The sequence below is a fragment of the Bos indicus genome, chromosome 21, assembly GCF_029378745.1.
Source record: "Bos indicus isolate NIAB-ARS_2022 breed Sahiwal x Tharparkar chromosome 21, NIAB-ARS_B.indTharparkar_mat_pri_1.0, whole genome shotgun sequence".
Taxonomy (NCBI): Eukaryota; Metazoa; Chordata; class Mammalia; order Artiodactyla; family Bovidae; genus Bos; species Bos indicus.
Genome location: NC_091780.1, coordinates 26,246,386 through 26,266,598, shown reverse-complemented (window position 1 = coordinate 26,266,598; position 20,213 = coordinate 26,246,386). Strand labels below are relative to the sequence as shown.

General features: G+C 45.8%; 1 protein-coding gene across 2 annotated transcripts; it reads left to right on the top strand.

Moving 5' to 3' along the window:
• Nucleotides 1-1,758: 1,758 nt before the first annotated feature.
• MTHFS (methenyltetrahydrofolate synthetase) lies at nt 1,759-19,111 on the top strand. 2 transcript variants are annotated; one of them, XM_019983897.2, is made up of 3 exons: nt 1,759-2,037; nt 10,361-10,622; nt 17,586-19,111. In XM_019983897.2, exons 1-3 carry the CDS (start codon nt 1,918-1,920, stop codon nt 17,807-17,809), a joined length of 606 nt encoding a protein of 201 aa, XP_019839456.1. In that variant the 5' UTR covers nt 1,759-1,917; the 3' UTR covers nt 17,810-19,111. The 2 variants fall into 2 exon arrangements, with proteins under 2 accessions (XP_019839456.1, XP_019839457.1); XM_019983898.2 differs by having other exon boundaries at nt 1,983-2,173.
• The last annotated feature ends 1,102 nt before the right edge of the window (nt 19,112-20,213 follow it).

Sequence of the window (20,213 nt, the reverse complement as noted above, 5' to 3'; positions counted from 1 at the left end):
TTCCCAACCCAGGAATCATAGGTCTCCTGCATTGCAGGCAGATTCTTTACCAACTGAGCTACGAGGGAAACCCCTTTTGATGCTATAGTAAATGGAACTGTTTTTTTAAATGTCATATTGCTCATTGCTAGCATATAGAAATTTATATTAATCAGCTTTCTTCAGAGAAGCTGATCCTATAGAATATAAATACGTATGCCTTCAGTTCAGTTCAGTTCAGGCACTCAGTCATGTCCAACTCTTTGAAACCCCATGAACTGCAGCATGCCAGGCCTTATATTTTATTATATATACTTAATAATGTATCTATTATCTTTTGATATGTGTGTATATATATATATATGTATATATATATGTGTGTGTGTATATATATATATATATATATACACTATGGTTTTTTTCAGTAGTCACATACAGATGTGAGAGTTGGACCATAAAGAAGGCTAAGCACCAAAGAACTGATGCTTTCGAATTGTGGTGCTGGAGAAGCCTCTTCAGAGTCTCTTGGACACCAAGGTCAAACCAGTCAATCGTAAAAGAAATCAATACTAAATACTCATTGGAAGGACTGACGCTGAAACTAGAGCTCCAAAACTTTGACCAACTGATGCAAAGACCTGACTCACTGGAAAAGACCCTGATGTTGGGAAAGATTGAAAACAAAAGGACAAGGGGGAGGCAGAAGATGAGACAGTTAGGAGCATCTCTGACTCAATGGACATGAGTTTGAGCAAACTCTGGGAGAAAATGAAGGACAGGGAAGCCTGGTGTGCTGCAATCCATGGGGTTGCAGAATCCGTACGACTTAACCACTGAGCACACCCAACAGATTCTGTTGAGTCAATGATGCCATCCAACCACCTCATCCTTCCAGCTTCTGGAAAAGAAAAAGAGGAAGGCACTGAAACAGTAGGGAAAGGAAGCAGGGCACAATCTTGAACAGAATGACACAGCCCAAGGACATAACATAAACTGATGAGATTAGAACCAAATAGATCCAAGATGGCATATCTCAAGAGATCTTGAGCCTCAGTATAGGCTCATTACAACACATCAGAAAGTAGATAACACACCCACCAACACCAAGACAGTTCCAAGGCTGACCACAAAGGTCAAAAAGTGGGCAGTGGCCCACTTTCTGGAAATCCCCACCCCTTTCCCAAAATAGCTGGAATAGGCCTCCTACTCATTAGTCTTACCCACCCCTATAAACAGTGACAACCTGGTAACCCCCGAACCCTGAGGCTGCTCTTGCTCCCTGAGCGGGCTCACACTCTGTGGACTGTGTCTGTCTCCAGATAAATCCACTTCTTACCTTTCACTTCATCTCTCTCTTAATTCTTTCCACAATGAGACATCAAGAACCTGAACTTCTTTAAGATCAGAGGCTAGGTTTAAGATCTCAGTTAACAGATCATGGTTTCCGGTCCTGATCTGAGTTACACAGTTTCAGAGTTATTACAAACAAAAAGGGTCGTTTTCCCTTTAGCTAGTAGGACTGCCATGTCATGTGAATTTCTCAATTCCACCGGCCTCTACTTTTTCAGGCCCCAGTACTGCAGGAGCCATGGCACCCAGGGATTCGAGAGCATTTGTGTGTGTGTGTGTGTGTGTGTGTGTGTGTGTGTGTGTACAGGGGGGCCCTATAGTACTCCTTCCAGCAGTACCCCAGGCCGAGAGGTCAGGCGTGTAGAGCTGTCACCGCTGCAGAGCCGGAGAACAGCAGGGAAGCCCTTGCCCTTCATCTGCTAGGGGTGGGGCGCGCATAGATCGCGAAGGCTGCAGGATGTCGGGTCAGAAGGGCGGAAGGCGTGGTGCGCCCGGGGCCGGAAGCGGAGGGGGTGGGGGCGCCCCCGGACCCTCCCTTGGGCCGGCGGACTTCGCGGAGTGAGGACGGGGGCTGGATCGCACCAGGAGATGGCGGCAGCGGTGGCCGTGAGCGGCGCCAAGCGGAGCCTGCGGGCCGAGCTGAAGCAGCGTCTGCGGGCGCTGAGCGCTGAGGAGCGGCTGCGCCAGTCCCACCTCTTGGCCCAGAAGGTGAGAGACCGCGACGACAGCCACAGCAGCGCCAGACCTGCGGATCTGCGCAGGCGCGGCCCTTTGGGCGCGCGCACGTCCGCCCGCCGCGCGCATGTCCGCTGAGCGCGCGCATACCGTGTCCCCGTGAGCCCGCGTGAGTCCCACAATGGGTGTAGGGTACTGTTGGGCACAGTGTGGAGGGAATCAGCGCCACGTGGAGAATCATGGGCCTTGTGAGGGAGGGGATGGAGGTGGGTGACAGGGTGCTGAGGCAAGAGCAGCATGAGAACAGATCTGGAGGGCGGGACCACCTGGGTCTAAAATGCCTTCAGTTCCGTTCCGTTCAGTTCAGTTCAGTCGCTCAGTCGTGGACGACTCTTTTTGACCCCATGAATCACAGCACGCCAGGCCTCCCTGTCCATCACCAACTCCCGGAGTTCACTTAAACTCATGTCCATCGAGTCGGTGATGCCATCCAGCCATCTCATCCTCTGTCGTCCCCTTCTCCTGCCCCCAATCCCTCCCAGCATCAGTCTTTTCCAATGAGTCAGCTCTTCGCATGAGGTGGCCAAAGTACTGGAGTTTCAGCTCTAGCATCATTCCTTCCAAAGAAATCCCAGGGCTGATCTCCTTCAGAATGGACTGGTTGGATCTCCTTGCAGTCCAAGGGACTCTCAAGAGTCTTCTCCAACACCACAGTTCAAAAGCATCAATTCTTCGGCACTCAGCTTTCTTCACAGTCCAAGTCTCACATCCATACATGACCACAGGAAAAACCATAGCCTTGACTAGACGGACCTTTGTTGGCAAAGTAATATCTCTGCTTTTCAATATGCTGTTTAGGTTGGTCATAACTTTTCTTCCAAGGAGTAAGCGTCTTTTAATTTCATGGCTGCAATCACCATATGCAGTGATTTTGGAGTCCCCCAAAATAAAGTCAGCCACTGTTTCCACTGTTTCCCCATCTATATGCGGTGCCTTCAGTGATTCTTAAAGAATACAGGGACTTCGGATGGTTCGGACTGCAGCCTCCCAATGCAGGGGCCGCGGGTTTGGTCTTGAACTAAGATCCCTCACGCTTCGTGATGTGGCCCGGGAAAAAAAAGTTATGAAAAAGAGTCCATAGCGGTAAAATGACCAGAGAACCATACGATTACTTCAGAGGAGCGAGTGCAAAATAGGGTGCAGAGATGCTCAAGGATGGAAGCCCGTCGGAGCCTGTGGAGGGCTGGGCCCTGCCTCTGTGGCCTCGGGCCTATCCTGTCACACAGTAGGTGAACCTTAAGTACATTTTTGAATTAATGACAACTGATTCTCATACTCAGCCTGCTCAAGAAGATAGGAAGCAGGAGAGATTAGGGAACTGAGTCCGGTTTCCTGTCTCTTGGTTATGATACCTCCAGTTTGTTACTTTCACAGACTAACTTGCTATATATTAATACTTTGTTCATGTGATGATACCAGTGTCTCTTATCAGTAAAACAGTCCACAGATCCTGTCCCAGAGGCATGTGCCAAAGGTCTGTGAGACTGGTTTTTGTTGGACACCAGAGGGGGAAAAATGAGTGTCCTGTGAATAACTAAATATTAGTGATTCTGTGTCAAACTAGTGACCCGTCTTCCTCAACATCCAGATGTTATATTTGGATGTTATCAGGATGTTATATACCAATGTTATATTTGGAAATTAGCTTCTTTTCCTTGATGTGTCTTGAAATTAGATGTGCCATAAGAATTTCTTAATTACCCTTCATTATTCTACCATCCATTAGTTTCTCAAATTCAAAGTTCCTATGAGTTAAAACAGTAAAGCAAATACAAGCATTTCATTCCACTCTTTGTGTATATAGGTGTGCATGAAGGGGGTTCTACGCAGATGGTGTCTATGCAGATATTAGTTTATTCAAACTTAGTATTTTTTAGCGATTATGAGGAAGGCATTGGTTGCTTTAGTGAATGTAGAGATGCATACCATCTTATCCTTACTCTCTAGGTGCTTAAAATTTAGTTAATTAATTCACATATACTAAACCCTTTGTTTGGAGAAGGCAATGGCACCCCACTCCAGTAGTCTTGCCTGGAAAATCCCATGGACGGAGGAGCCTGATAGGCTGCAATCCATGGGGTCTCGAAGAGTTGGACACGGCTGAGCAACTTCACTTTCACTTTTCACTTTCATGCATTGGAGAAGGAAATGGCAACCCACTCCAGTGTTCTTGCCTGGAGAATCCCAGGGATGGTGGAGCCTGGTGGGCTGCCGTCTATGGGGTCGCACAGAGTCGGACACGACTGAAGCGACTTAGCAGCAGCAAACCCTTTGTTGTTTAGTCACTAAGGGATGTCTGACTCTTGTGATCCCGTGGACTATAGCATGCCAGGCTCCTCTGTCCATGGAATTTTTCTGGCAGAAATACTGGTGTGGGTTGCTATTTCCTTCTCCAGGGGATCTCCCTGGACCAAGGATTGAACCGATGTCTCCTGCACTGAAGGAGCCATCAGTCTTTACCTCTGAGCCACCAGGGAAGCCCATATTGAACCCTACTGTGGCCCATACTTTGCCATGTACTTAGTTATAGGATGAAAAAGATAGGATTGTTGCTCTAAAGGAACAGAGTCTGGAAGAAGAAACAGACTTGTGAATACAGAATTCCAGTGCTTTCAGATAATCTGGTAAACATCAATTGTAGAAATATAACTTAGGGGAGGGGGACTCAGAAGGCTTTCCTTCTATAGGGAGATGTTTGAGATGTTTTTTGTAGTACAAGATGAATTTTGTCAGGTGAAGGGAAAGTAGGATCGGTGAACATGTACAGGAATATTTTGTCAAGAGAAGGAAGGGCACAGTTGAACATGTATTTTGGAGCTCTGCAGATCTGGATTTAATCTGGCTACACTGCATTTTAGCTGCCTAGTGAAAGTGAAATCGCTCAGTCGTATCCGACTCTTTGTAACCCCATGGACTGTAACCTACCAGGTTCCTCTGTCCATGGGATTTTCCAGGCAAGAATACTGGAGTGGGTTACCATTTCCTTCTCCAGGAGATCTTCCTGATCCAGGGATTGAACGCGGGTCTTCCACATTGTAGGCAGACGCTTTACCGTCTGAGCCACCAGGGAAGTCCATAAGCTGTCCATTAGCTGCCTAGGGCCTTGGACAAATCCCTTAATCATTCTGAGCCTCTGGTTCCTTATCTGTAAGAGGGATAATGCCCATCCTTGCAAGACCTATCGTGAGGATTAAAGAAGTGGCTAAGGGATGTATTGATAAGTCCTGTAGGAAGAGAATATTGGCAGCACTTTTGGAAAATAGGTTGGGGATGGAAGAATGAGGAAAAAATATATAGAGGGCATTAAGGGGCTGTTGTGATAGTTTGGATAAGAGATAATAAAGGGCGTGGATGGTGAAGCTGAGGGGGAAAAGGCAGGTGAATGGGAGACTATGCAGTGAGACCCAGCAGGATTGGGCAATTAACTGGATGACATTAGAAAGTACTGGGAAAGGGGAGTCACTTATGATTTCAGAATTTAGAGCTGGAGGTAAAGGTTGGCTTATTTATTTTTTAATATTTATTTGGCTGTATTGGGTCTTAGTTGAGGTACATGGGCTTAGTTGCTCCCCAGCATGTGGGATCTTAGCTCCCCAATCAGGGATTGAACCTGCTTTCTCTGGGTTGCAAGGTGGATTTATAAATACTGGACCACCAGGGAAGTCCTGATAAAGGGTTTTTAACATTACTAGGTGCAAGGAATGTAGGTGTTGGAGTGGATTTTGGAGGGGCATGGGGTAAATAAAGATGACTTCAGTTTGGTTTCTTTGTCTTATGGTACATTAGAAACAAAACACTCCAGGTGGGAATAGGAGCCATATAGACAGGACCACTGGTAGTACACTGACAGCTGAGCACTGGCATCTGAGGAGAGACCCACAACTCTCAGTAATACATATACTTGAGCACATATACCCAGATGTACTCATATGAGACATCTGTTTCATAACCAAAGATTTCATAGCTCTTACTGTATCTGATGAACTCTAATATTTTCTATTTCATTTGCTGATTATAACTCACTGTTGTTTCATGACCAACCATGGATCAAGGCCCAAAATATCAACGTACTGGTACTAGAACAGTGATTTGCCATAATGTGTGTTCAATACGATAAAAGTATTAAATGATAAGTAGGCATATTCTTATTGACACAGAAATTTTTAAAAAATAATTTAGAATTTTACCAGAAAATGACATATAGTAAAGAAATTAAACTTTATGCTGTAGTTTGACTCCTCAGCAAATAAGATGAGGAAATTAGTACCCAGTATTCATTTTATCTTATATCCTATGTGCCAGTTTCTTTCTTTTTTAAAAAGTATTTATTTGACTGTGCTGGGACTGCTTCCCTGGTGGCTCAGATGGTAAAGAATCTGCCTGCAATGCGGGAGACCTGGGTTCGATCCCTGGGTTGGGAAGATCCCCTGGAGGAGGGCGTTGCAACCCACTCCAATATTCTTGACTGGAGAATCCTCATGGACAGAGGAGCCTGGCAGGCTGCAGTCCATGGGGTCGCAAAGAGTGGGACACAAATGAGTGACTAAGTACACAGGAGGGACTTAGTTACAGCAGGTGGGATCTAGTTCCCTGACCAGGGATGGAACCCAGGACCCTTGCATTGGGAACACAGAGTCTTAGCCACTGGACCAGCATGGAAGTCCCACTTCTGAATTGTTTTAATTTTGGTAATCTTAATTTTAATTTCCAAGTGTTTAAAAAAATTCTCTGCTTTCTTTCCAAAGCAGCCTTTTTTTGCCCTATAGATGCATCTATCTTCTTGAACTTGTCTGAGAAGACTAATTAGAATTTAAAAAAAAGAAAATTCATATTCTCTGAATTATAATTTTCTGTTTCCTGCTGGATCACTCCCCTCACCTCCCCTTTTAAAAAATCCTTCTAATTAGTGTTTGGCTTTCTAAAATGTTTAAAAGTGAAAGTGAAGTCACTCAGTTGTGTCCAACTCTTTGTGACCCCATGGACTGTAGCCTACCAGACTCTTCTGTCCATAGGATTTTTCAGGCAAGAGTACCAGAGTGGGTTGCCACTTCCTTCTCGATGAACCTTTATTGTCTGTACATATTTATGAATGAAGGTGTGATCACTAAAATGGGGATTTCCTTTGCTTTTAGTAGTCACTTTGGAATTCTGTGGTAAGAACGGACTCTTGTCTGACTTACATCCTTGTTCTCCCAGTGTTGCAATCTGTTGCTCTTATCTGTAAATATTGTCCTATCCAGGGCTTTTCTGGTGGCTCAGTGGTAAACCCACCTGACAATGCAGAAGATGCAAGTTCCATCCTTGGGTCGGAAAGATCCTCTGGAGAAGGAAATGGCAACCCACTCCAGTATTCTTATCTGGGAAATCCCATGAACAGAGGAGCCTGCCGGGCTATAGTCCATGGGGTTGCAAAAGAATCGGAAAGGACCGAGCACTTACGTGCGAACGCATGCGCGCACACACACACACACATTGTCCCATTCACTCTGTCTTGCAGAAACTAGTTAAATACCTATTCTCTTGTTATTGGTGTTATCATGCTTTTCTTTTTTACTTTGTTCTTACTGTCATGTAAATGAGATTTGAGGAAGAAAGGTAAGTGTGTATACACAGTCTTGTTGCAGGAAAGGAGACCCCTTCCAGGGCCCGAAACTGGGCTCTTGTCTAACACTTGAAAATGAATTGTCCGAGGAGACACATCTGCTGACAAAGCAAGAGATTTTATTGGCAAAGGGCACCCGGGTGGAGAGCAGTAGGGTAAGGGAACCCAGGAGAACAGTTCTGCCGCGTGGCTTGCAGTCTCGGGTTTTATGGTGACTGGATTAGTTTCCGGGTGGTCTTTGGTCAATCATTCTAATTCAGTCTTGCCTGGTGGCGCACACATCTCTCAGCCAAGATGGATACTAGCGAGAGGGATTCTGGGAAGTGGACGGACACCCAGTGTCTCCTTTCGACCTTTCCTGAACTCTTCCGGTTGGTGGTGGCTTATTAGTTCCATATTCTTTATCAGGATCTCCTGTCATAAAGCAACTCATGCAAATGGTTACTGTGGTGCCTGGCCAGGGTGGGCGGTTTCAATCAGTGTGCTTCCCTTAACAGTCTCACACTGAATTTTAACTGATGTTTGTTTCTGCTTGTTCAAGTTTTGATTTTCTATGTTCTGCTTTAAAGAGCCCAAGATAGACACTTAACTTTCCCAGAAAGTACTTGGGTGTTAAAAGCCTCAGGTCTGCCCAGTGTCCAGGTCTCACAGTTCCACTTGCTTTGCCCACTTCGGGCCTGATAACAGCTTTGTAACTGCTCAGAAAGATGGAGTTAGCTTCCTTCCTTGGCACTGTTTTGGTGTGCTTTGTCTGCTTAACTCTGTGTTAAGTTATTCCTTTTTATTAGGAATAACTGGACATTCTGTGCCTGTATCTTTCTGGCACTCATATTTATAAGCCACCTTTGCAGTCACTTTTCCTTCTTAGCTCGGAGAACAGGGAAGAACAGAAAAGGAAGAAAAAGGGAGCTGAGGGCTAACTTCAGAGACTAGGGATGTTCTGGGATTATTAACATTTCTATAGTGAGCAAAGCTCAGCCCATTGCTCCTGCTTCTTGTTAAACTGAGTACAAAAGAATGCTTTCACCCAGGTTCTCCTTCTTATTAACACAACATGGCACTCATTTAGAGGGCCTTTGCTTCTACAGGATCCCCCACCTTCCATCTATGTGAACACTTTTATTTTTTATATTATTAAAAAAATTATTTTTGGTGGACCTACTAACCCTAAATATTCATGGGAAGGAATAATGCCCAAGCTGATGCTCCGATACTTTGGCCACCTGATGTGAAGAGCCGACCCATTGGAAAAGACCCTGATGCTGGGAAAGATTGAGGAGGACAGGAGGAGAAAGGGGACAACAGAGGATGAGATGGTTGGATGGCATCACTGACTCAATGGACCTAAGTTTGAGCAAACTCTGGGACAGGGAAGCCTCGTGTGCTGCAGTCCATGGGGTTGCAAAGAGTGGGACACGACTGAGCGACTGAACAGCAAGAACTGTGGCATGTGGGATCTTAGTTGCCTGACCAGGGATCAACCTTTGCCCTCTGTGGTGGAAGTCTTAACCACTGGACCACCAGAGAAGTCCTTGTCTTTGTTAACATTTTAACACTCATTTGAATAGAAAAGCTTTAGCAATTGGGAGGGAGGTGGGTAGTGCCAACAGAATTGTGTGGCATGTCTGCCCTGGGGAGTTTATAGACTGGCTAGGATGCTGTGTTTAGGATACACAAAACAATAATTGACTTATGATAGCACATAGCTGTTAGGTTGTATAGTGACTCTACACATAGTGAGGGTTCTGCAGAAGTCAGGAAAAGTTAGGACTTGAATTGCGCTTAAGTGGTGGAATTTGAGATGAGAGAAGGCTAACAATCTAGGGAGTAAAGAAACTTGTACTAGTTGGGGTTTGGGGGTGGCTTCCCTGGTGGTCCAGTGCCTAAGACTATGCGCTTCCAACACAGGAGGCTGGGTTCCATCACTGGTCAGGGAAATAGATCCCACATGCTACAACTAAATGTCCCACATGTCGCAACTAAGATCTGGTGCAGTCAAATAAATAAATATTAAAACAATGACAACAGCCACAGAGGAAAAAAAACAAGCTTGTGGGAGCCAAGGTTCAAAGTTAAAGCAGAGACTCTCAGGGAAAGACACAGAAGTCTGCTAGAATGGGCACTACCCATTGTACCCGTTGGCACTACCCACTTCCCTCCCAGTGGTGGGGGTCAAGTTTGGAATTTTCCGTATTTTAGACAGCAGGGTCCCACCGTGACCTTTTAATGAGATTTTGCATCTGCTAGGAAAAGATCTGGGAAGATTGAAGGCAAAAGGAGAATAGGCCAGCAGAGGATGAGATGGTTGTATAGCATCACCGACTCAGTGGACATGAATCTGAGCAAACTCTGGGAGACAGTGGAGGGCAGGGGAGTCTGGCGTGTGGCAGTCCATGGGGTCCCTGAGTCAGACACGACTTAAGAGACAGCAACAACAACGACAAAGAGCAGATGTGCCAGAGAGGCATTAAGGGATCAGAGAAGTAAGTGTTGGGTCCAGAAGTAAAAGTCAGGCTTCAGGATGCAATATTATTTGACATATTGTATCACTCCACTTTTTATGTGTTTGTTTTTGGTTAAAAAGTTTGGAGAAGGCTGAGAGAAAAGGGAGGAAGTGTTAAAACTGTTAAGGGGAGCCACTTGTTTTAATAAGTATCATCTGGGAAAATTTAACTGCCATCGCTTCTCCCTTAGGTGTTTACCCATAATGAATATCAAAAGTCCAAAAGAGTGTCCATCTTTCTGAGCATGCCAGATGAAATTGAGACAGAGGAGATCATCAAGGACATTTTCCGACAAGGCAAAACCTGCTTTATCCCGCGGTACCAGTTGCAGAGCAATCACATGGATATGGTGAAGTTAGCATCGCCAGAGGAAATCGCTTCGCTGCCCAGAACTTCCTGGAACATTCAGCAGCCCGGTGAGGATGAAGTTCTGGAGGAGGCCTTGTCAACAGGTGAGCATTACAGTATTAGAACTGCCATCTTAGGATGCTGTCCTGCTGCGTTGGCTTGTTAGACCTCTGATCCGCTTGTCGTGGTCGAGTTGGGAGGGTTACTTTTCTACAGGGATGAATGTGTATTTCACTTAAGTTCCAAGCCACCCACCTAACCTGACTTAGGATGAGATGCCCTGTGTAAGCTGTGGCATGTCAACTGTAATAGTAAAGTATCAAGGTATTGTTCGGGGCTTCCCTGGTAGCTCAGTTGGCAAAGAATCCATCTACAATGCAAGGAGACCTGGGTTCGCTCCCTGGGTCAGGAAGATCCCCTGGGAAAAGAAATGGCAACCCACTCCACCTTTCTTGCCTGGAGAATCCCATGGACAGAGGAGCCTGGCAGACTGTAGTCCATGGGGTGACAAAGAGTCAGACACGACTGACTGACTAAGCAGGACAAAGGTATTGTTCTTTTCCACAGACTCTTGCCCTGAACTTCTGGTTTGGATAATACATTTTTCCTAAATAATACTCTGTTTCCCAGGACTTCCTGGAGGTCCAGTGTTTAAGAACCCGCCTTCCAATGCAGGGGATGCGGGTTCAATCACTGGTTGGGAAACAGATCCCACATGGCTTGGGGCAACTAAACCCTCCAGTCAGAGGAAGAACCCTTGTGCTGCAGCAAAAACCCAGTGCGGCCAAATTAAAAAAAAAACTCTGCATTTTCCGTGGTTTCAGTTGCAGTCTGTCTGGTAATGAGTGAGTGAGCGAAGTCGCCCAGTTGTGTCTGACTCTCTGCGACCCCATGGACTGCAGGCTCCTCCATCCATGGGATTTTCCAGGCAAGAATACTGAAGTGGGTTGCCATTTCCTTCTCCAGGAGATCTTCCCGACCCGGGGATTGAACCCAGGTCTCCCACACTGTAGGCAGATGCTTTACCGTCTGAGCCACCAGGGAAGTCTGGTAATGAGCACATTATTATTAATGCAATAAACGTTTATGTCTCCAGCACAGACTTGTCAACTACTTGGGCATTCCATGGTCATATCACATACAACATGTTCCAAAGTGAATTGTGCTCCCTCATGCCTCCTGTCTTGTGTTTCTCTTAGGGTTTAGTACCATCACTCACCCACTTGACCATGTCAGAAGTCTCAAGATCACCCTTGACTCTTCTCTTTCTTGCCTGCTCCATGAGCAGCCCATTGTCAGCTCCTGGTGATTTTACTTGTTGTTCAGTTGCTAAGTTGTGTCCAACTCTTCGTGACCCCATGGACTGCAGCCTGACATTCTTCTCTGTTCATGAGATTTCCCAGACAAGAATACTAGAGTGGGTTCCCATTTCCTTTTCCTGGGGATCTTCCTGATCCAGGGATTTAACCCAGGTCTCCTGCATGGGCAGATAGGTTCTTTACTACTGTGCCACCAGGGAAACCCCTGAGGATTAATGCTTACTGAATCTGTCCCTTCTCTCTTATCCCACTGCAGTCCAAGCCACCATCCCCCCTTGTCTGGGGTATTATAATAGCCTCCCAACTCTGCTTCCTCTCCACGCTTTGTATTCTGTCCTCCCTCTCAGTCATATTATTTATATAGTCATTGCAACAAGATTTCTGAAATGCAAAGTTGACTTTTTCTCTCCCCAGTTTAAAGTCTTTCAGTGACTTTCTGCTACCCTTCCTTTGAAGTAAACATTCCTTAACAAGGTTCTTCCTGGACTCCCTGAAGGTCCAGTGGTTTAAGTGCCACCTTCCAGTGTAAGAGGTGCAGGTTAGATCCCTGGTGAGGGAACTAAGGTCCCACATGCTGCAAGGTGTGACCAAAAAAATAAAAACGAAACAAAACATCCAAGACTCTTCCTGATTGAGCCTTGCTATTCTTTCCTTTTGCACATCTTTCTACTCCCTTACTTTATCATCTGAATTCCAGCCACTCTGAATCTCTTTCAGTTTCCCAACCCTATTTTAAAAAAAATTGAAATATAGTTGATTTACAGTATTGTGTTAGTTTTAGGTGTGTAGCAAAGTGATTCAGTCATACTTACATTACATATATGTATTTTTTCCATTGTTGTCCATTAAAAGTTATTTTAAGATATTGAACATAGTTTCCTGTGCTATATAGTAAATCCTTGTTGCTTATCTATTTTATGCATAGTAATTTGTGTCTGTTAGTCCTATACCCCTAATTTATCCAAACCTCTTTCCCCCTTTGGTAAACATAAGTTTGTTTTCTGCATCTGTGAGTCTGTTTCTATTTTGTATGTAGAGTCATTGCATTATTTTTTTAGGTTCCACATACAAGTGAGATCATATAATATTTGATATTATATCCATCCATGATGGGCTTTGCTGGTGGCTTGGTAAAGAACCTGCTTGCAATGCAGGAGCCACAGGAGACATGGGTTGGATCCCTGGTTCGGTCAAGAAGATCCTTTGGAGGAGGAAATGACAACCCATTTCGGTATTCTTGCCTGGAGAATCCCATGGACAGAGGAGCCTGGCGGGCTACCGTCCATGGAGCCACAAAAGAGCTGAACATGAGCGACTGAACGACTAAATAACAACAATAGCATATCTTGCACCCTGCAGCTGCAACTCCTCTGCATCCCCCTCTAAGGTGCTCTTGTCCTGTATCCTCTGTCCGTTTGACTGAGGTCACCTGTGCCTTTCAGCAGCAGGAGCAGTGTATGCTGTGGAGTCCACCTGGACTGCAAGCCCTCAGCTTCATTTCTTATGAGCTGAATGCCGTGAAGGAGCAGTTAGACCTCTCTGAGCACAGTGTATGTTTCTTTCTTCAGGGGATGGTAGTAATACTTGCCCTCCTGCCTCACCAGGTAGATGAACTGATCAGCTTATGTGATTCATCCTTCTGTCCCTGGGGTATAGAATGGTGCCTGCCACATTGTAGACACTTCACAAATGTTAGCTTCTGTGCTTCTTTTCCTCTTCTAGAAGCTGGACTTTGGATAAGAGTCAGATGTTGCATAGGATGATCTGAACAGGTAGCTACTTAAATATAGTCAGGAAACTTAGATAAATATGATCAAGAGGTGTCTTATTTTATCTTTTACTCTCATTCTTCCCTTTATAGTAAATAGAACAGAGATGAGCATCTTTCTGGGGAACCACAAAAACTGTTCCCAGAGGTAGGGGAAAGGATTCCACCTGCTTAGTGGACCATGGGCACCACGCAGTGTAGGATACGAGCTGGTCATACCAGACTGCGTGGGCAGGGATGGATGGATGGACATTTCACTGAGGTCCGTGAGGACTGTTATAATTAGACAAATTGATGAAAAGTTTAGACATGTGCACACTGCTATATTTAAAATGGATAACCAACAAGGACCTACTGTACAGCACAGGGAACCCTGCTGAATGTTATGTGGTAGCCTGGATGGGAAGGGAGTTTGGGGGAGAATGGATACATGTATATGTATGGCTGAGTCCCTTCTCTGTTCACCTGAAACTATCACAACATTGTTAATCGACTATACCCCAAAACAAAATAAAAAGTTAAAAAAAAAAAAAGATTATTTACAGACATGGAAAAGAGCATCCCAAGAGCAAAAGCAGGAAGTCATGGGGCAGGCACGTGGGACAAGGAATCTATCCATTTATCTAGGATCGCCTAAGTATAATGGGAGATGCTATGGGTGAGGTGATTGGGGTGAGAGTGTCGTGGCTGTGCACCCAGTTAAGGATGTGGATGTCGCCTTTAGGAGATTGTTATTGACGGAGAGTTTGGGGGCATGGGGAGTCATGGTGAAGGATGGATTGGGACCAGCAGGGCCTGGAGGTGGGATGACAGTTGGAATTCCAGGAGAAATGGCATCTTCAAAAAGCTGACATGAGGTTTCTGGCAGTATGCAGAGCGGGCATGGAGAAGTTTATCAAGTTCCTGCAGAGGACTTTGAGGGAGATGTGGCCATGATGCTGAACTTAGCAAGAAGAGCAAGGAGAAGGAGAGAGAAGGTTATGCATAGGATGTGTTGAAAGGAGTGTTAGAAAGCTCCGTTTAACTGCCGGCCTCTCACACTTACTGTTTTCAGCTTTCTCTTTAGTATTAAAGGGAGTCCTCTGGCCAAGCTGATTATATTGTCCTGCAAAACCCAGGATATGGGGAGGGAGGAGGGAGGAGGGTTCAGGATGGGGAACACATGTATACCTGTGGCGGATTCATTTTGATATTTGGCAAAACTAATACAATTTGTAAAGTTTAAAAATAAAATAAAATTTAAAAAAAAAACAAAACAAAAAAACCCAGGATGGACAGTCTGAGTTCAGAGCATCCTAAGAGGTGTCCGTGGCCCAGCTGCCGCCTCCTTGGCCAGAGGTAAAAAGGATGTTTTGTGAAGGTTAACTGAATTCTCAGTGCCTAGTATGTACTTTCAGTTTCAAGAATAAATCAAGGCCTTTAGAGAATCTTCTTTCCTCATTTTCTTTCAGGGCCTAGTTCCTAGGCTTTTATTTTTTTGCCAGGGGGCGGGGGGTGTCGATGAATATTCTACAGCTCAGCGTCTGCCCCATCTCCCAAAGTTAGCCTTACCCTGCCAATTCCCTTGTTGCTGACCCTGATGATACTGTCCTGTCTGCACCTTACTCTCCTTTTTGCCAGCTCCTGACATCGTTTCCACTTCCTTCTACGGGAAACTCTTTCCTTATGTTCTGTGATGTGGGTCAGCAAAGGAATGGAGGAAAAGATATATGCGGATGTGTTCTGGACATAATGACAGAGCTGAACTCTAAGCTCAGGAGGAGGACTTGGAGGGGGCGGAGACTGAGCCAGAAGTCACTGTGATTCCTGAGAGAGAGAGATGAGCAGAGCAGGGATAGGGAGGGAAGGTGACAGTCAGTGGCCAGAGCCCTATAGCAAGTTGGGATTAGAGTAGATGAGCAGGTTTCCTCAAGAAGGTCATGCCTGTCATTGGAGGCGTGCTCGGCCAGGTTTTGCAGGCAGGGGTTGGCAGGTGTGCTGGGCGCCCAGGAGAAGCTGAGTTCATCTCGCAGTTCTGCACGAAGTCAGAACAGCTGCTGATAGTGGGGGGCCAGTCTGGCTGGCAGTCTGAACACCTCTACCCTGAACAGTCCATTCCAAAGAATTCATGGCTCCCAGCCCTCGCTGGTACATCTTTGCCAGCAACGCTGCAGGCGTGGTCAGTCCCTGCTAAGCTGGAGGTCACTCGGACCCCCCAGGACAGCCCTCAGAAGGCTGAAGCTCAGTACAGGATGGCCACCAGGTAGATGGCTGGGTGGGGTGTGTGCTGCTGCTTGTGAGCAGCGCTGGTGTGTCCGGCTCCCCGCCAGGGGCTGGAGGGTCACTCGCTGAACCTCACAGAGTCCATGGAGCTCCTCACGACCTTTGTGGCCTTCTGTACACCTCTAACTGTGGGCAGCTTTTTGTAACTTTGAAGACCCTGCCTTCCTCTCTGAGGCCTGTGCTGACAAGGCTGTGGCCAGTTCTGTTCCTTGTGTCCCTGGGAGAGTTCCAGCCCGAGGACCAACCAAGGGACCCCATCTGGTACCTTAGGAATGTTCCTGAATAGGTCAAAGGTCGCACTCATGTGAATACAGGAAAGCAGGACAATTTGGCCTCCCTGCTTCTGTAAGAGGGGAGATGAAAAGGGTCAGCTTAGGCCTCCTAACAGCTCACCCTACTGCTTCTCATCGACTTTGACAAGAGCTCTGTCCTTCCTGATTTCCCTCTGACCCTCTCCCGCTCTGCTAGTTGTCAGCGCCCTGGGACATTGGCTCCCAAACTTGGCAGGAGTGTGTGTAGGGTCATATGTATGCTTAGAGAAAGAAATTAAGAGAAAAAGGACTTCTTAGGTCCTATCCCTGGAGATTCTGTTTATCTTCTTTAACATTTATTTTTATTTTACTTATTTGGCTGTGCCAGGTCTTAGTTGTGGCATGTGGGATCTTTAGTTGAGCCATGTGAACTCTTAATTGTGGTTCATAGAATCTAGTTCCCTGACCAGAGATAGAATCCTGGGCACCTGTATAGGGATAGCAGCCTCTCAGCCACTGGATCACCAGGGAAGTCTTGAGATTCTCTTTAACTAGATGTGGATAAGGCCTGGGAATCTGGCATTTTTGTACATGTATGCATGAAAAATGGAGACGGGCATGGCAACCCATGCCAGTATTCTTGCCTGGAGAATCCCATGGACAGAGAAGCCTGGCAGGCTACAGTCTGTGGGGTTGCAGAGTCAGACACGACTGAAGCAACTTAGCATGCATACTTGAAAGAACTGCCAGAGGATGGATGATGGGCTTACTAGTTGCTGAGTAATTTTTATTTCTTTCTTTGTCTTTTTAGTTTTTTCAGATTTTCTACAGTGATCGTGTATTTCATTAAAAATCATAGAAAAAGTAGACATCATTTATCAGTCGTTATATACACTACCATGTGTAAATAGAGAGCTAGTGGGAAGCTGCTGTATAGCACAGGGAGCTCAGCTTGGTGCTCTGTGATAACCTAGATGGGCAAGGGTGGGAGATCCAAGTGGGAGCAGACATATGTAAACATATAGCTGATTCACTTTGCTGTACAGCAGAAGCTAACACAACATTGTAAAGCAACTGTACTCCAAAAAAAAAAAAAAAAAAAGGGCATCATGGCAAAACAAAAACCAGATCAGGAAGTGATCGGTTTTTTCTTGCCCACATTGGACATTGTGCCATGGTAGGGCCTGAGGAGAAAGGTGGGTGGGTTGTTACTGACGTCTTGCATCTCGATAATGAACTCTGATGGGGGCCCCGGGGGTCAGTCGGCGGTCTGATCTACGGCTTGGGCCAGTAGCAAGTACTGTGCCTTCTCCTCCTGGCCCAGGCTTTTGGTGACATGGATACTGCCTGTGGCCTCATCAATCACAAATACACTAGCTGCCCCCTCTCCAGTCAGTGGGTACCTGGTGTGGCCCCGGTCCCTGTCCATATTAACCTTCCTTATAAATTTGCTCCTCTTTTCCACAGGGGGACTTGACCTCATCTTCGTGCCGGGTCTCGGGTTCGACAAACAGAGCAACCGTTTGGGACGGGGCAAGGGCTACTATGACGCCTACCTGAAGCGTTGTCTGCAGTCCCAGGACGTGAAACCCTACACCCTGGCCTTGGCTTTCAAAGAGCAGATCTGCCTCCAGGTCCCGGTGAATGAGAATGATGTGAAGGTAGACGAAGTGCTTTACGAAGACTCCTGAGCACCTTTGGCTCTGACGACCTCAGCTGCATAATCAAGGTTTTGTGCCAGAAAAAAGTCGAATATGTGTATTTTCTCTTTGTCAGAGATTAGTGGAAATTGCACACTAATGTGAATATGGGCTATATTGTTTGTAACATAAGATACACCTAACATGAAACCAGTTTTAAAAATCAATAGCCGTGTGTGTAATAGAACATTGATTAAAATGGAGGCTATCACTGTATGCTTTTCAATTTAACTTTCTGGCCTTAATGTCCCAGGTTGGTCTGTCTGCTCTGTGGTGGTGGTGGTTTAATTGCTCAGTTGAGCCTGACTCTTGGCAACCCCATGGACTATAGCCTGCCAGGCTCCTCTGTCTATGGGATTCTCCAGGCAAGAATACTGGGGTAGATTGCTGTTACCTCCTCTCAACCCAGGGATCGAACCCAGGTCTCTCACTTTGCAGGCAGATTTTTTTTACCACTTGAGCCGTTAGGGGATCCCTGGTTCTGCTTTGAAGTGTAAGTTGAACATTTATAAGATGCTGTGCTCCAACTCAGAGTGTGAGGGGAAAGGAAACTTATGGGGAATGGACACTGTCATGAAGTCCTGTCAGGGGTCTGAGTCAGTCTGGCAGGCACACAGAGACCCAGCAATTACTAAATGACTTGGAGTTTGCTTTGCATTAGAAGTTCCCCAAGAATATTCTCCCCTTTTATCATGGCTTCACTTACTCAACTGGAAATTATGTCTGGCACTTTCTAACATTTGATGGACAACAGACTGAAACCTTTTATGATTTAAATATTTAAATCTGGCTAATGTGTTCCCATCTCTGCTGTTCTGGGTGTCAGTCACCAAAGAGTTTAAGATCTGGTGTCTTAAAAGGATGCATTTGAATCAGTTCTAATGAGATGGATGAAATAAAGCCTATTATACAGAGTGAAGTAAGTCAGAAAGAAAAACACCAATAGAGTATATATGCGAGACAGCAAAAGAGACACAGATATAAAGAACAGACTTTTGGACTCTGTGGGAGAAGGTGAGGGTGGAATGATTTGAGAGAATACCATTGAAACATGTCTATTATGATATGTGAAATAGATGACCAGTCCAAGTTCGATGCATGAAACAGGGCACTCAAAGTCGGTGCACTGGAACAACACTGAGGGATGGGATGGGGAGGGAGGTGGGAGAGGGGTTCAGGATGGGGGACACATGTACACCCATGGCTGATTCATGTCAATGTATGGCAAAAACTGCCACAATATTATAAAGTAATTAGCCTCCAATTAAAATAAATAAGTAAATTTTAAAAAGATCTGGTGTCCTGCAAGTTAGACATTATTTCTGTTGATTGGTAGTATCTGCTCAGGAGATGAGATTTGAGCTGACGGTTGATAGATGGCATCACAGCCAGGGAACAGGAGTCTCGTGGGGGAAGTCTTGTTATAGCCAGAGACCCAGGAGGCTTCCAAGGTGCTGCTCTTTCACTCACATCCCACACTGTACCTGTCCCCAGGTCCCATTGATTCTGCCTCTGAGCATGCATATGAGCTCAGTCTCTTCAGTCGTGTCCGATTATCTCTTTGAAACACTATGGACTGTAGCCCACCAGGCTCCTCTGTTTATGGGATTCTCCAGGCAAGAATACTAGAGTGGGTTGCTATGCCTTTCTCCAGGGGATCTTCCTAACCCCAGGATCAAACTCATGTCTCCTGGATTGCAGGTGGATTCCTTACCCACTAAGCCACCTGGGAAGTCTCTCTTAACCTATTCCCTCCTCTCCTCATCCTGTTGTCCCTTTTGTCCAGACTGAGTGTCTAAGCTAAACTGGGCAAGAGCCCCATCCTTGGCTCCTGCCTTCAGTCTGCTTCTCTTCACTTTATTTCTCAGATCACAGTCAAGGTGATCTTATCAGACATGAACCTGACCATGAAGTACCCCTACTCATCTCCTTCCAGGCTCAGCTCTCCCTGTACTCTTCCCTGTCCCAGTTGTGTGGATGACCACACAGCTCCTCAAACACCACCAGTTTCTTCCACCCTTCCTGCCTCTTGGGCTGCTTTTTCTCTGACTGCAGTGCTTCTTCCTCTTTTGTTCATCAGGGAGACTCCTGTTTATCCTTCAAGACTTAGCTCCATTGCCTCCTCTTCTGTGAAGTCTTCCCCTGTCCCTTCACTTGCATAAGTGGTCCTGGGCATTGTTCCCCTCATCACATCATCCTACATGTCAATTTAGTTGTCATGGGACCTCCCATGCCGATCCTGTGGTTAAGAATCTGTCTTCCAATGCAGGGGATGTGGGTTTGATCCCTGGGTCAGGAATGTCCTCTGAAGAAGGAAATGACAACTCACTCCAGTATTCTTTTTTTTTTTTTTTTTTCAAATTTATTTTTATTCTTTAACACCAAAAACATTTTG

What these genes read in the sequence shown, in the direction of transcription:
- MTHFS (XM_019983897.2), top strand. Translation starts at nt 1,918, where the DNA reads ATGGCGGCAGCGGTGGCCGTGAGCGGCGCCAAGCGGAGCCTGCGGGCC. An exon ending in CCCACCTCTTGGCCCAGAAG is followed by an intron (nt 2,038 to 10,360) that starts GTGAGAGACCGC and finishes CTTCTCCCTTAG; the next exon opens with GTGTTTACCCATAATGAATA. An exon ending in GGAGGAGGCCTTGTCAACAG is followed by an intron (nt 10,623 to 17,585) that starts GTGAGCATTACA and finishes TCTTTTCCACAG; the next exon opens with GGGGACTTGACCTCATCTTC.